This window comes from Vollenhovia emeryi, unplaced genomic scaffold (assembly GCF_000949405.1).
Source record: "Vollenhovia emeryi isolate VEMERY1.0 unplaced genomic scaffold, V.emery_V1.0 DF939171.1, whole genome shotgun sequence".
Classification (NCBI taxonomy): Eukaryota; Metazoa; Arthropoda; class Insecta; order Hymenoptera; family Formicidae; genus Vollenhovia; species Vollenhovia emeryi.
The window spans coordinates 939,499-956,559 of NW_011967195.1; the positions used below are offsets into that span (position 1 = coordinate 939,499).

At 45.0% G+C, this 17,061-nt stretch overlaps 1 protein-coding gene across 1 annotated transcript in view; it reads right to left on the minus strand.

Annotated features, from left to right (window-relative positions):
* Nucleotides 1-17,061, minus strand: part of LOC105563821 (hemicentin-2) — a 394,167-nt gene that overhangs the window by 375,132 nt on the left and 1,974 nt on the right. Inside the window, exon 2 of the mRNA XM_012015754.1 lies at nt 15,554-16,067. Within this exon, the coding sequence (XP_011871144.1) occupies nt 15,554-15,650 (97 nt within the window). The 5' untranslated portion in view covers nt 15,651-16,067. The remainder of the gene's footprint in view (nt 1-15,553; nt 16,068-17,061) is intronic.

A 17,061-nucleotide genomic window follows, 5' to 3' on the forward strand; every position in this document is an offset into this window, starting at 1 on the left:
TCGACGCGCGCTGCGCAGATTGGCGAGGCTGCTCGTATGAAATGTGCAAAAGCTCTAGGCAGGCAAGAGCGAAGGATGAGAGTTGCGTCGAGCGTTCTGTCCTTTATTTCCCCCCCACCCCCCGGATATAAAACGTGCAATCACTTGCTCCTTGCTGTATCATTTATTATATGCGTTTTGTATCTTATAAAATTGAAAATTATAGTAGAGCAAAGTCCCCTGTCGTGAGATACGCTCCTAATTACCGAGTTTTTAACATCCAATTTCGCTAATCCTTTTCGCAACGATTACACGCACGCGATTTAACAATGAACTTTCCACTAAACAGATTTCACTCCAAGGGCAGTAAATTAACGATGGAGCCAACAGACGATGCCTACTAATTTAGCGGAAACCCCGCTCTCTCTCTCGTATTAGGAGCCTATCTCTTAATAGGGAACTCTCCTCTACGTTAAAATTTCAAAAGTTTGTGCACACACGTGTTGTAAGTATATATACACATATTATACGTCAGTTTACTCATTTATTCAGTTGAGATTGAACTATTTATGCCAGTATAAATTGCTACGCGCGTCAATATCGCGCATATTAATGCGCGATATCCGCCGATATATCGATGTGACAACTCGTGGAGCTCGTAGGGAAAGTTAACTATTTACCGTAAGTATTCGCATTAGCCGGGGTTAATTGTGTAGTTTGCATTTCCATTTCATTCGCCCCGCGAATATTGCCCGCGAGTACGCAACTACCGGTGAACAATGGGTCAAAAGGCAATCGAAAACGATAACATTGTCGGACAATTGTTATAACTCTCTCAATAATCGGCGCTTTTAGCAAACTGACGGTAACAATATGCTGACGACTTGCAAAACGTTTATCGCGTACAAATGTGCATAAAATTCGCCGCGGCATGCGAAACGTATGTCGACGCATCCGATGAATCGTTCGCGGATCAATGCGCCTTCATGAAAATTTCAGGATGAAAAGTGCGCCGAGAACACTGAAACTTTCATATCGACGAGCGCGGAATTTATGCGGCAGCTTTATACGTATGTACACACGCTCACGTGCATCGAAAATGTGGCTCAAAAGATTAGAAGTGACTGTTATATTATCGCGCGAGTCTCCGTCGCCGCGATATCGAGCATCCCGCGAAGGCTGTGGAAATGCCTTTCTTCATGTCCTTAAAATAACGAAGCAATTAAACCGGCTGAACATTTTAAACCGAGCGCGAATTTATTATTTCTAAAATTGAAAGTGAAAGAACGAAGTGGCACGATTCAAATTAGATTTACATCGTGGAATTAGTTACGTTAAATAAAGAAGATGCGAACTGATCTCCAGCCGCTAAAACTTTTATCTGGAAACTCCCGGTGTCTTGGAGTTTTATCAACGCCGCCTGTTCTTTCCCCTGATAATACAGTACGGTCTAAAGCAATGCACATTTCATTATCTCATTGCAAGCACGTTGAACCTGTCAACGATGTGTACCGAGCGGAATCGAGGCGTCTTCCGTTCGCGTGGCGGTATTGATTCAAGTTTATTGATTACGTAGCTAGGGCTGTTTGCCAGTCGAAAATCGAAAGTGCTGTTAATATTGCACAAATACCGTCGAGCATTCTTAAGACCCTACAAATTCGCCGCCGACGAGGTGGGACGCGGATGGCAAATAACGAGCGCTCCGACGAGTTTATAAATAGCGGCGCGTTGTCACCGCCGTCAAAACCCGCGCGAGAATCGCGGGACGAAGACGCAGACAATTCCGTGACTTGACTGATACGAGATTTCTGAGCGTCTCTCCGCGGTGACAGCCGAAATGACGAGTCGAGCATGGCTCATTCGTTCCGGGGATCGATATATATCGATATATATCGACTGCTCGGTCGATTTCCCACGATCGCGTATCGCGCTCGCTCGCTCTTTCTTGCCGCTCGGAAATGCAAAGTACCGCCGCATGCAATTGCGGGCGGTGCGCACGATCGCTCGAGGAACGTCTTTCCCCGTCGCGTATGTCGCGACACATATAAAAGCATTGTGTTGCCCGTACGAGGGGGGAGAAAAAGAGAGAGGGAGAGAGCGAATTCTTTCGCGGGCCGAACGACACACGCCAATGTACTAGCCATTTTTCTCTCCCACGCCATCGTCGCCGGATGGCGAGCGAACAGATAAACTGTACGTGGAGGAACGACGGAAGGAGCGGCGGAGGACGAGATAGCAAATCAAAAGGGAGCGTTAAAAGTTGTCGATGCGTTAGTCGCGGCGCGCGTTGCAAGAGCGGTCGTTGCCAGAAAGGACTCCCCCGGGACTCAATAGGGGAAGCGGCGGGGAGCGGCGGCGGGAAAGCCATTTCGCTCATCTGCCGAGTCATAAAGCAGATACTACAGTTCTATCCTCGAAAATACATAAATCTTGCCCGGCGGCCTGATGTAATGCGGGAGAAATGAGTCCTCGCGCGTAAAATAAATGATCAGATCAGCCGTCGTTTCCGGGGAAGACGCTCTGGTCCCGTGGAGAGAAAGAGAGAGGGGGAGGAGAGGAGATGTACGGATTTCTCCGAGGTTGAATAAAGATCTCGAGGACGTAACGACGATGATAAAATCGATGTTCCGTCCGCTCATCGCGACGTACATTTAAGCGAATTAAAATTTACAACCGCGTAATCCTAATGCGGATCGATTGAACGTCCGATAAACCGTGTTAGTAAAATTACGGATTATATCATGGCTTGAAGCATCTTCACGTTCGCTCGGGCAACGTGTTCAATCAAGGTAATATGCGATTAACCTTCCAAAGTATTTACCGTAGATGCAAAGTGCGATATTTCTGTTTCAGATTGTTAATTTACTTTGGGGTTATAGATATGATATCGCCAGCAATTCAAAACAATGATGAGTATTTTACAAAAACGACCTACACTGGCCAATGCCTTTATTTAAAATAAAAACAATCGGTTTTTATTTTAAATAAATCGGTAAAACAAAAACAATCGGTTTTTATTTTAAATAAAGGCATTGGCCAGTGTAGGTCGTTTTTGCAAAATACTCATCATTGTTAATTTACTTTCGCGTATAAAAGACACCCCTCAACGCGGCCGGTTTTGTCAGAAATTTCGCACGACAAGCAAAAGTTTTGTTATTTCAATTAACTTAAATCGCGACACTGATCGCAATAATTTAATAACTTAATAATTTGGTAATTATTGCGTTAAATATTATAAAGCAAAGCATTGTTTTTGTCAGATAACATTTCATCCGCTGATTATAATAAAATCCTGATTAGGTAACGCGCATTACACAATAAATCATAATTATTCATATCAATATCCAATTACAAACGAATATTGAGGACCTGCCATGTTTCACGCTATATTTTATCTAACGAATAATATGCAACATCCCCCATACTTTAATACCACAAATTAATACACTGGAATGAAACTAGTCATGTGCAACCAATATTACAATAATTAATCAAAATTATACTGAAAGATATTAACTCGAATATTAACTAGCATTTGTTTCTTTAGCTTTCATTTAACTACAGCGATATCGATACACTTTTACATTTGTAACAAACTCTTTTCTCTCACGCTCCAGCTCCCGTTACCGGTGCTTATCACGTCATTTGACATACTTATTGTCGGGTACTAATTCGTTTTATTGTCTCGCTCGGACAAGGAAAAACTCGTTTTTCATAAGTTGGTCGAAAATTCGCGAATTTTCAGTGACGGACTTTTTATCAGCTCAGCGTTTCGAAGCGCCTATCGCACTCGTAAATCTCCTCGGCTGTCTGAAAGCACTTTTCTGCAGCACGCGCAAGTAACATCCCGTTTATCAGCGCGAAGCGCCAAGCATGACATTGCCGCAATCGCTGACATCCCGACGCCCAAATGTTGGAAAGATAGCGGACTAAGAAGAAAAAGTGGAATCGCCATTTGGGACTTTCTTACGAATTACAAAGACTGACGCAATAAAACTAGTGACTGACTGCTCACTAAACCTCGCACTCGCGGTCATTTTTCTAAAGAACTCGGCTCAAAAACGGCAGATTTGTCAGTAGATTATCGATTTCAAGACACGGTACTGTCTTCGTTGTGAACAGCATTTGATGAAATCTGAGGTAAATTTATTCGTCAAACACAATAGGGTTTTTTTTAAATAAAGCAATTAATGTCAACCGTTCAAATTAAAAGAACGGCTGAAATAAATCGCATATAACAATTGAAATTCGCCATCAGCAGTATATATTTAAATTTTAAATACCAGAATTCATAAAACATATTGAAACGACAATTACTTCTCAAATTGTATTACGATATTTCCCGCAATTTATTTATTTGGAATAGAAGCGGGAGCGATATAAGAGAATGAAAATTTAGTTCTTGTTTCACGATATTTACGGGTGATAATTATCCTCTTGCTGGAATTCAAATGTATCTCAACTCGCGCCTCCAACTTTTGGTCTAAATGTAATTTGGGATAAAGTTATTATCACTTGAATCTTAAGTTAGAGACGAGAGAATTTGCTTTCATCAGATTGAAATGTCGTCTCTTCGACACGTTTGCGAATCCTTAATCGTCTACTGTAATTATAAGACACGATGCCGTTTGGTATCTTCCAGTAGTCGAAGAATAACTAACAATAAAACAAACGTCAAAGCCAGCCTCGCCACTAAGAGAAATATTTAACGTATTATAAAATAATTAAATTCCAAGTGTTCTTCTTTTCCGTTTCAAATTAATTATTAACACGTCAATCAGTATTCCATCAATCGACATTACCGGATTAAAGCGAAGATCACTTGTCAAATATTTCGCGCAAGTTAATTATAATAGAAAACGGAACAATCAAAAACGAGAATTACAAAATATCGTTTCAATGATTATACATACTTCGATGATTAGTACCTTAATAAACCGCCTCTTCACGAGTGTCGTTATGTAACATTGTGTTGTATTGAGTACAACGAACGAAATCTGAGAGGAGGAGAAGACCCGGAAGACATCGGATGACGGAGCGGAGAGCAATTAGGGAGTAAGTAATTCATTTCCAACTTGATTTTATGTCACGTGGGACAAAGGCAATTTAATAATAACGCGAGCATCCGATAACTATTTCGTCGCGCATATAATTTTACGAAGCAGTCATCAGTAATTTCGCAGCAATTGTGCAATATTTTAACGCTGTCAGACTTCACGAAAATAATCGGTTCTCCTCTCATAATCAATTAAAAACGCTCTCTGTTTTTGTAATCAAAATGTCACCGTTATATTATATCTCAAAATATGAAACTTTATTGTGAATATTTCACCGCTTTTTAATGCGAAATTCATATAACGACTATAAATACGAGCCTGGCGATAGAAGATTTGAAAAGAGACGTACGCACAACAGCGGAGAATTGAGAAAGAACTCGCGCAACATTTAACGACAATGTTTGCGTATTAACGGAATTACAACGGTGACAAACTTATATAGACGAAGAAAGAGTTTACTTATAGTCACCAGTGATGAATGAAAGTTAAAACGGGAAACTTGTAGTCAACCCAACTGGCATATTCCTTTACTTATTTAAAATACTACGTTTCGACCCTATTTTTTTGGGGTCCTTATCAAGTAATACTGCAAATCAACAGCATACGCAATTATACGATTTTGTAAGTTATTAAGTAAATCCGAGGGGGAAACCGCTGATCAAAATGTTGTACACCAATGTCCACTAATGCCCAGTGGGCATTACTTTATCTTATTATCTTATTTTATTTTATTATATCTTTATAATGCCCCAGCAAGGCCTAAGGCCCAAACTAATGCCCAGTAACGCCGCAAATCTGTACACCACAATGCGGTTTCCCCCTCGAGTAAAATAAGTGGAAGTGAAAAACCGAACCTAAGTGAGTCGTCGTCGTCATATAAGACAGAGTCGAATTATAAAAGTACATAAATAAAAATTATATAGAGTTATTGTAAAACTGCGTCATTTCTTTTCCAACTCGACAACGGAACGCATCAAACGCTTAATAAGACAGAAGAATATGATCGTTCGCAATTTACGGTATCCACGTTTGACAGAACTGTTATCGGTCGCAGGGTAATTAATTTAAATCGTTGAAAACAATTCACCGCAGTTACTATGCGGCAGGGTGCACCAGAGATGCGATGAACTAAAATGAACGAAAATTCACTCGCTGACGTAAATACACAATGAGGACAGTATTATAATAGTGGTGAATAGTATTTGAGGTTTGAATATCTATCATGTGGATTATTAATGAAGCCGCGGACATCAAAGATGTCGATTGTTTAAAAGCGATGACCCAAGCGCAGGATGACTGTTTTGCGCTTCATGCAACTGCGACGCGACTTGACAGCGACAGTGTCGATCATCGAACACTCGCACCGCAGAAACTGATAACAAGCGCAGTCATCCTTCTGCTCTCGAATATTAGAGACGCAAAGCCATAGACAGATATTTCTGTCGCGCGCGGGACGATGCAGAATTAATAATAGACTATAATAAAAGTTCAACGCGATTACACAATCGAGTTAAAAATCAGCACATAAATATCACGAAATTATAACAATAAGTTAACGACGGGCGATGAGAGTAAAACGCTGCCGTTATTGTGTCGTGTAAAGTTTTCATCAGTCATATAATTAAATCGTGTACGTTTCGACACCGGCTTGTGTCATCTTCAGCACATTGGTAAATGCTGCTCTTGATTAACTAAATTCGGATAACAGACGGGTGCTTCAAATTCAAACATCAGAATGCCTGTAAGGCCTATTCCACATAATACGTCGTATGTTGCTGTCAAATATCGGAACGTAGTCGATGGTCCAATGAGAAAACTTCTTTTCAAAAAAGAAATTTTTCAAAATAGACATTTTCCATTAGACAACCGGCTACGTTCCGACAGTGACATACGACGTATTGTAGAACAGGCCTTACAGACATTTTGAAGTTTGAATTTGAAACACTCGTCTGTTATCCCAATTTAGTTAATGCGACGTGCCGTGCACTGATAAAAAATAACTTAATCCAAAAAAATATTACTTTACTCAAGAAAATTATTTGCTAAGTGGCTCCTAATAGCTTATTAGATTAAATTTAAAAAATAATAAACAACTTAAAACATGCATTGCTTTAATTTAAGTATTTATTAAGTGTTAAAGAATTAGAAGAAGTATCCTATATCTCATGAAATCTTTATTTGAATGTAGAAAAGATAATGATTTAAATTAATTTACCTAATATAATACATAGATTTACTTGAAATTTGATATTTTTCTTTAAATAGAATAAATATTTACTTCAGTAAAAAATCATTTTAAGTAAATCTATTTACTTAGTTAAGAAAATTTCTTGTCAGTGTAGAACAGGCCTAATAGCGTATTTCAAACGAGGAACGATCGTAATGAATGATTGATAAGAAGCACTCACCGGCTGGTCTAAGGTGAAAAAACGTGTGGACATAAAAATACAGTTTCATGGAAATCGACCTTCGCTTTGCAATTAGCGCGGCAGGTTGTTACGTTGAAAATAAGATGGGCAGAAACGATTTTGAAATTGGCCGAATATCCTTCTTAGGATGCGTATCTGTCAGACGGACAATTTTCGAACTTCGAAATCAAACGTTTTCTCCCTCGCGATATATTCCTCGTATTCGGTCGCAACAATCGCGGATTTTATAAACAGTCGCGCCGGACAATTGGGAATACCGCGATCACACAATAACCTACGCTCTCGCTGATGCGTTAATATTCCAATAATATTGTTGTTTGCGCTCTTATCAAAAGCATGCAATTAATATATTCGCAGGTATGGATCGACGAGCACATTGTATTTCAACTCAACCGTGAATGCGATTACCGATGTTACCGGAGAGAAGCCGCGGCACGGAGTTACTAAATTTCCAAATATCGATTATTAATTATTAATGTCGTTAACGTCAAAGACGCTAATTGTCTCAAACAGCGCCGTCAAACTTAGAGCAGTTGCTCGAACCGCAACTCTAACTCCGAACTTACTGTCCTTGATTACGCATGCTGGAAACTCTAACGAGGGTTTCCAACTGTGTAGCCACTCAATGCGCAAAAATGTTTCTAATACACGTACATTTTTATTCCTAGACGCGCCCACCGACGCACATAAAGGATTATCTTATTGTTTGGCCGCGGCTTTTTTTTTATCCATTCCTTAGCGAATCCGTACGTTTAGGATGAAATTGATAAGCCGAGGCGAGCGGTGTAAAAACATTTTCATTATTTTCAAATTCGATATCCATTTAATTTGCTGAATCCAACATGCATATCGCGCGATCGAGGGTTCGATATATTTATATACAATTCAGTTGCATTTATCTCAATTCGCGCATCCCGCATGGCGAAAGAATGATACATATACAGCCGAGTTACGCGATGCGATGCGAGGCGCGCTTGTTGTCGGGGATTTTTCGAAATATAAATCCTCGGGATGGATAAAATGTCGGCGCGATGATGCTCATAATTTCACGGAGCCGCGTATCGATTGCTCCCGGTTCGGTGGTTTCGCGAAAACGAACGCGATCCGACGCCCGAGCTCGGCTCACAGGCGTAATCTCTAATGCGTAATATCGCCCGTTCACGCCGGGATGAGCAACGCCAATAAAACGAGACCGGGCGCATCGGCGAACCGCCGCTGCGCCGCGTTGCGTTGCGTTGCGTTGGCGTTGCGTTGGCGTTGCGTTGGCGTTAGAGTGGCGCGCGGTCAACGATTTTGTAATCGCGATCGGCGAACGCTCGTGAAAAAAAAATTCGCAATTTGATTAATTCCGCGTCTGTCGCGGCGACGATAAAACGTTTGGCGCACGCCGAGTCGATAAACCGTACGACGGGAGACCGCGGGGGAGTTTACGGGGTCCGTGATATTTTACGGCGCGTTGTTCCTATGTGCGACGCGATTTTTTTTTCATAAACGGTCGGAATTAACGTATCGACGTTACGATCCCGTCCCGAAATGACTGGATTCTTAAGGGCCGATACACACTATCGGTTCGCTCACTGTCTAAAAGTCAATCGGTGGATTATCACTGAAAACAGTGAATGCTGACTGATTCACAGTTGTAAGTATACACAGAAGAAAAGTGTCAGATCAACTCTTATAGCGGCCGCTCTTTCTCTGTCGCCCTCTATCATTCCCCTTACTCTCTGTTACCCCCGCTAATTATTAGACAACCATGAGGCGACCACTCAACTGTCGGCTATCTCATTCTAAAGTTTGTTCACGGAAAAAACAATGTAGCTGCTGTAGCTAAAACTTAGCAAAATAGGGACAGCTAATATTTTAGTTGTGATAGCTCAATATTTTGCTACTGTGCCTATTGTATTAGGTGCGACAGCAAACGGTTTGCTGTCGTAGCAAAATATTGAGCTATCACAACTAAAAATATTAGCTGTCTCTATTTTGCTAAGTTTTAGCTACAGCAGCTACATTGTTTTTTCCGTGTTCTCAACACGGGAGAGGGTAGGAAACGCGCAGTCAATTCTTAGTACGTCTATGGAGACAACGTGGCATTTCGAAGAATTCTATGAAAGCTTTTTGAAATTTTACTATGCATTTTAGTGAAGTTAATCCAACACATTTTATGGACGTTAATATTTTTCATTGTTGAAATGCCGCGCTGTGTCTCACGACTAACTTACCTTCGAGGGTAACTTCTGAGAGAAAATTCTCCCCGTGTATCTTAACTATTGTCCAATATCTGTTTCTCGAAATCAGATGTATGTTCATGATGTATGCACGGCGGATATCCGCGAGGGATCGACTTTTTAAATCTGCGTGTCGTTTTCATCACGATTGCGAATCGCGCGAAGTGTTGCGCGCAAGAGGGAGACAATATTTCCTTGTTTCGCCGTTACATCGTGGGATCCGGAGAAATGGCGTGACATCGCTACAAACGCGGACGCAAGTATTGTTTACCGCCTATTAGAGTCCTAAATAATCAGAGAAGCGCAATCGGCGTCTCGCTTGCCGATTGGCTGACCGCCATGTTGAACCCATTAGTGAATCCTATGTGCAAACTAAGCGTACCGTAAATAAGAAGCTATATTTGTTATTTTCTAAAAGAAAACATACTTTAGATATCCCTGAGACATTTTTGATACGTCTTAGGTATACATATCTGCGTGGTTCAGTGGGTTTAGAGTTATATCGTACCATAACTTGTACTATTTCAGCTGTACTATGTTGCACTCTGGCTGTATTATTTCAGCTGCGGGCCCAACATGGCGACCACGAGAAGCATAGAGGGGGTAAGGATTGCGCTTCTCTGATTATTTAGGACTGTACCGCCTATAAGTCGCTCGTTAAAATCGCCGAGGCGCGGAAAAATCTGTCGCGGGTAACGAGCGTTTATTTGCACGCGTCGCGCGACCGTCGCGCAATCGATTTCCGCGCTCGCGCGACGTGTAGCCGGGCGCGCTCTCTCAATTTTTTCCCCCTCCCTCTCGACCTCCCACCCCCCGCCCCGTTCGCATTCTTCGCGAGACTCGCCGAGAGAAAAGAGATTTCCTCGCGTCATTTAGATTATCGACGACGCATTTACACGGATTTTCGCGGCGCCGCTGACGACAGGGGCCGGGGCTTTTTTGCGAGACGGAAAGCGCCTCGGCGGGCGGCAAAAAGCCGGCCGATCTGTAAAAAGATGCGTTATCAATCTCGCCGGATATGGGACGAGGGTAAAGCGAAGAACACACACGAGGAGAGACAAGAGGGCGACCGCAGGTGTGCCCGCGTTGCGAAGAAGTCGCAAACTTTTATTGCGGGCGTTTGCGGAAAGGGGCGCGGGGAGAGTGACCCAGAAAGCGAGACGATCTGGGATACTACCTGCGAATCCGTGTCCCGCGCCATGAGAAATCTCGACGTACGCGGCACTAACGGGCATTTACAAGAGGCGCGGGGGATTCGAGAAAATAGGAATATAGTTTACAGACTCGGGGTGAAGACGTCGCTCCAAAAGGCAGCGAGGGAGAGAGAAATGGAGAGCGCGATAAAGAAAATGAGACGGTGGGATGCCGGGGGAGGTGTAGGTGTCCGTGGCTCGGAAGAATGCAGGGGCGAGCGTTATAAACGAGACCGCGGGAGCAGATAAGGGCTGAAAATATGGTGTTGCGTAAAGAGATCGCGGACGGACGTGTTGGTAGTAATAAAGAACGCTGGCGCGAAGGGCGAATACAGACGTATCTCGTTATCGTCTTAACGGGAATGATCGCGTCGTTACGCGGCGTCTATTTGCGCCGCGTTAACAATGAGAAACGGCGAGGTAAGAAAAATATTGGACAAAGCGGCGCGATCGCGGGACAGCTAACAAAGCGAAACGGATGAGCGCGTAACGTTTAAGATACGGATACAGCGCTCGGGCGCGCTCTCGACAAAAGCCAATATCGCGACATGGGGGAAAAAGAAACAAATAAACGGTACCCGTCGAGGGTGGCGTTAGGACTCTTAAAGCGGCGCTTTTGATCAAAATGTAGACCTCCGTGCCGCTCCGCCAAGTCAAACGCGTCTCGCTGGAGCACGTAATGCCCGCGTAATGGCGGGGAAGAACGCAGGAGTGCGTTGCCGTCATGCTGAAACAAATATAATTATATACTCTGTACGGTATATAATTATATATACGCTATTTCAAAGGGAGGCCCGGAATAAATGCGGAGAACTCGAGACGGCGGGGTCGCGCGGGCTCGGGGAAAAAGGGTAAGAAAGTTTTCCCGAGGAGAACCGAAGAAGTGGTGGAAGGAAACGAGGTCGTTTGCGGATATCTTCCCAAAGTTCCTGCATCATATATGGAGCGAGCGGTATTTTTCGAGTATTCCCGGGAATACGATATCGCGTCCCCGGCCCGTCGTAGGGGAAATCAAAATTAATATTCATAACGCACAATTCTGACCGTCGAGTGACGCTCGTCGGTCGAAATCGGGTATAGCTTTGGAAGACGTTAAACGTCCCTGAATGAGGGGTGGTCTTTTAAATAGTAAACTGACACGTTACGTATTCGCCGCTCCATAAATCACGATACTGCCCGATTGTAGAAATACCCCTTGTTTACAGCGCTCGCCCCGTTCGATTGCATTTTTACAGTATTAATCGTCGCGTAGAAAAACGCGCCATTAGTGCGAGCTTTTTAAATTCGTCCGCTAAATAAACCCAAAACTTTCCGCGCTTCGATACCAGCGCGCGGGGGAAAAAAAAGCACGAGCGCGCGCGCGCACACCAATTTCTCGCGAGCCACGAGAAAACCGAAATTAAACATTCATCGCACGGTTCGCTGCGCGTTAACGACCACGAGAAAAAAACCAGCGACACATGGCGGGGCGGCCGGGCTCTCCGCAAAGAATCGTTTGCGGAGAGTACGAAGATGAACCTAGGCGAAGAGGAGAGACAGAGGCGGGCAAAAAAAGGCGAGGGAAAAAGGGACAGGGAAATAATTATAGCATTATTCGCAAGGGCGCGTCGCGGCGGCGGTGGCGGCGGCGGCGGCGGCTGCAGCGGCAGCGGCGTCGGCACGAGAGACGGACGGGAGAGAAGCGCGTAGGAAAAAGAACATCGGCCGCGGCCGCTAAACAGAGCAACGAGAGTGTGAAAGGAGGGACGAGCGGCGCAAACGTAGAAAGGAAGCCCTCCTTAATAAAAGACAAGGGAATATCAGCGACCTCACGCCTGCTCGTGACAACGACGTCCGCATCCCATTCGCTTCCAGCATCCTTTGAGCGAGAAGCCATCGTTCCCCTACCCCGCGGCCCCGCGGCCCGCGTTCCCTCATCCGCCATGATCCACCGAGGACACAACCCCTGACAATCCAGTACTATCCGACACACAGCAGGGAAGGGGAGATTATATCCCGTTGCGTCGTTCCTGCCTTTTCACGTTGCGCCCGCGTACGCTCTCGACTAAACAGGCCATTTCGTCGACGCGCGCGACGCTCTCGCTCTCCCGATGCTTTTTTTTTCACAATTTTAAATCGTTTTCAAAAAGCCGGCGCGCGACAATTGTCAAAACGCCAGCCGGATTTAACGCAAAAAAAAAATTGGAAACAATTTGCGTGGCTCCGTATTGCTCCGATCGTGTTGACATTCCGATTAAATACGGCCGTGCTCGTCCAAATCTCTATACGCATAATATTATATTTTTTCCACGCCGCGTTACGACGGCGAAAAATGCGCGCGACCTCGTCCCGTGCTTTTCCAGCGGATGTAAAGAGAGAGCGGGTGTATCTAAATCTATAGTAAATTCAATCTTCTCTTACAATGGAAAATATATTTTCATCAGTGTGTACGTATATAACGACGCGGAAAGCGCGCACTTTCTTCGATAGCGTCGCGCACGGGAAGGCCGGAATAAATTTTTACAGCAACTTTTATCGCACGAGGGCCATAAACGTTTTCGCACGACTCATAAAGTCGAGCGTAAATGTTCCTTTCTACTTTCAAGTTACAGATACGGGTCCATGCCTCCTCTTACTATCTCGAGCAACCTCCACGCACGATTCGCGAAATATGCTCGCGCGTATCTATTTGCGGAACGGCTGCTTGTGCCGAAGGAGGTTCGCAGGCTGTACACGCGCGTGTCGGGTGCATGCGCGAGCCCAGCATTAAGGGCGTACAAGGGAAACTGATGCGCGAGTGCGCGAGCGACCGAGAGCGAGCGAGCCAGCGAGGGAGTGACAGAGAGAGACAGGGATATCGATGCAAGCGCGTGACCCCGATTCGAGTCGCCCCCGAAACGCGGATCTCTCCGAGTTCGCAGGCACTCGGAAAATAATTAGACCCATCGAGTTCCGGTACGCGGTCTAATGAGAGGCTTCCTCGGCCGGATACGACGGAATCTCCGCGCGATCTCCTTGCGCGGAATGCTAATCGCCCGCAATTACGCGATTGTATTTCGAGAGGGAAGAGCGCGGACCATAGAAAAAAAAAGGGGCGGAAAATTTATATTACGCTCTAATCTACCTATAATTTCGAGCGCGTCGCTTTCAACCGAGAGGACAGATTTCAAATGGCGTTTTCTCCTTTTGTTTTAACGTGTATGCGGAAACGTCAATCTTTCAGAGATATTTGTGCGAAAGTCTTTCTTTCAAGCTTTCAGCGATGTATAGAGAATGTTTTTTAAACCAACGTACACACGTGGCCAGTTATCACTGAGCGTCAAAAGTCGCGTTTGTACGTTGCATTTTTAACAGGTATTTTCACTATTTTTCTCTTTTGTTCATTATTATCATTATTACTTTATTTGTAAGAGAGTATATTAAAAATATTATATTAAAAAGAACGGAACTTGGTATTTTCCATGTGTTATGTTACTGTAATTTACATTTTTGGCGTTAAACAATAAATTTTATCATAAATTTGTAAAAAAAAAAGGAGACCAAATTTCACTCGCACATTGAGATTTTTATCGTACAGCATACAATTTGCGCCGGACAAAAGCGGCATAAAGTGTTCTAGATTAATTCGCGTTACAAGTCTTTATTGCGCGTATATGCATTATTGAGCTGCATAACTGAAATCTTTCACGTCGACGCTGCAGTCAAATTATGCATTTATCGTTCATTACACGATCATCTTGCCCTTAACATGATAATATCGATAGAGTTTCACAAAGGCAGAAAATGCAATAACGGGCGAAAAGCCAAGTTAACGCGTACCTTCATTTATAAACGACATAGAGGCAATGCTATCGTTAAAATTTTGCTGCATTGAAATCGCAATTAAATTACGCGATCTTTTCACAAATTGCAAATTTGTCCCCCGCTACGACCTAATAAAGAATTTCAAAGGAAAACTCTCGTACGTAAATACGTGAACTCGCATTCGACTAATATTCGCATTATTTGCGCCCCCGCATTCTTCACGCCGATTAAAATGTATTAAAATCAGAAACAATTAAATCGTGTAACGCACGGCCAGTTAATGAACTATGAAATTTACGACCGTAAGTCGAATACGCTCCGACCTCTCAAACGCATACGCGCTCCAAACGTTCGCAAGCAGCGTTAAGGAAAGAAAATTAATTTCGCATATCTGCATTCTATTTTCCAAATTTACGCCCGTATTATATTTTTTCTCAATTACTCTCAAGAGTGTATCAGGTGAGATACTCGGATTCGAGTTTCATGGCTTGAGACACGGACGGTTCAACAGTTACATTTTAATTAAAGATCAACCGATTGTGAAATTGTATTCAGCTGCAAAGAGGACAAGTTACTCACCTGAAGTTCGTCTTGAGAGACAAAACATCGATTAAAGCGGCAATTTTTCTCGACTCAAATCTTAGATACGAAATCCAGAAACTATTTTCTAAAACTTCCTTTCTCTATTACACCGAGATTACAAACAAATATCAAATAGAGTCTCAATATTCACCAACGACGACACCAATCACGACATTATTGTTTGTTAAAAAAAAACTTGGCGCTGCTAAACGTTAATTGCGCCCTTCCTCCGTAGGCTATGAATTAGGAATTAGAATAAAATGTACGTCAGTATTCGCAAATTCCCCAAATATGAGGCTACTCACGTGTCGCGCAGGATAGCTCGGCGAAGAGCGCGATCGACAGTAATCCAGCCACGAGGAGGAGCGTGGTCAGGAAGGACGATCCCGAGCTGCAGCCCATCACGGCATCACTACCGATCACCACCCGATGCGCGCAGTAGTCCTCGTCGGACGTGACCGACGGTGCGTAGCGCACCCTCCGACTCCCGGCGACGGCCGCGGGAGACTCGTCTCTTCCCAGCTCAACTGAGCTCGAGGATCTCACTGTCACCCTCGCGGCGCAAACGTCCAGCTGTCATGAAAGAGTCCGCCTCGTGGAGCACACCACCAGCAGCAACACCACCGGCGCACCACCGCGTGTCGTACGCGCGCGATTCAGCATCGACGACGCGCCGCCGCGCGAGGAAGCTGCGGTCCCGCCGCGACGAAACCGAGCGCCGACCTCTCGTGCGCGTCGCGCGTCACCTCCTCGTGCATCACCTCCTCGAGCCGACGCACTTCACAGACCGGACCTCGCGAGGAACGTCGATCGGGGAATCTGCAATTTTGCGAGCGACGCTCCGCGTCAGGAAATCGCCCCCCGACTTCCCGACGCGATCCGCCGCCGATCTCCCGCGCGGACGAGATCGCGCGACGACGGTAGCGTTTCCCTCCCCGAGGAGCGGGCCGGCTCGGTTCACCACCGCCGAATTATCGATTCACAACCCCCGATTATCGGATTTTAGAAGAACCCGGGTGCAATCCCCCCGGGCGCGATGTCGCCGTAAGGGAATCGTTAAACTTCGGGCACTAAAGCGCCCGTTGTAAGCGACGTGACTCAAATCGCCGGATGAATTCCGGCTCGGAGCGAAGAAAGAGCTCGTCGCGCCGCTCGTTCCCCGTAACGTGTTTTGCTCGGCCGGATTTAGATCCCCGTTGGTTTGCGCGTCCGCTCTCGCGTTGCCGCAGCGAGCGCGATGAGTTTCAAGGGAGCATCGCCCGACAGTCTCGTCGATATTTCGCCACTTATAAAAGAAAAGAACGTGAACAATTGTTCGCTTCGTCGACGCGCCACTTATGCCAATTGCGTGGCGCACGCGTGCGTGTATATGTAATGCCCCGCGGACCGCCATTGTATTTGACAGTGCGTTGCGACGGTTAACCGACCCGCGGTCTTTATGGGATTTCCCGGGATGCCCCCCACACCCCGTCCGAAATCTCGCGATTCTCGACAAAAGTGCGGACGCGTCGCGAATCATTTAACGTTCGCCTTTTTCGAATCGAGTGATGATTTACGCGGCTAATTGAGATAGCTCGGATAATTTCGCGCCGGCCGCCGGATCGCGAGCGGGCGGGCGAGCCGCTCGAGCGCCGGGGCGCGGGCATAAATCACCTCGCGCGCAAACGGACGGCCCTTTAAATTGATCGTCCCGGGCGGGTCGCGGGATTGATACACCGAAACGCGCCCCGCGTGGTGCCTGGAATATTAAAAAAAGCCGGCCGTAAATTGCCGTTCTTAATATTCGCGGTAATATACGCTCGAAATAATATCG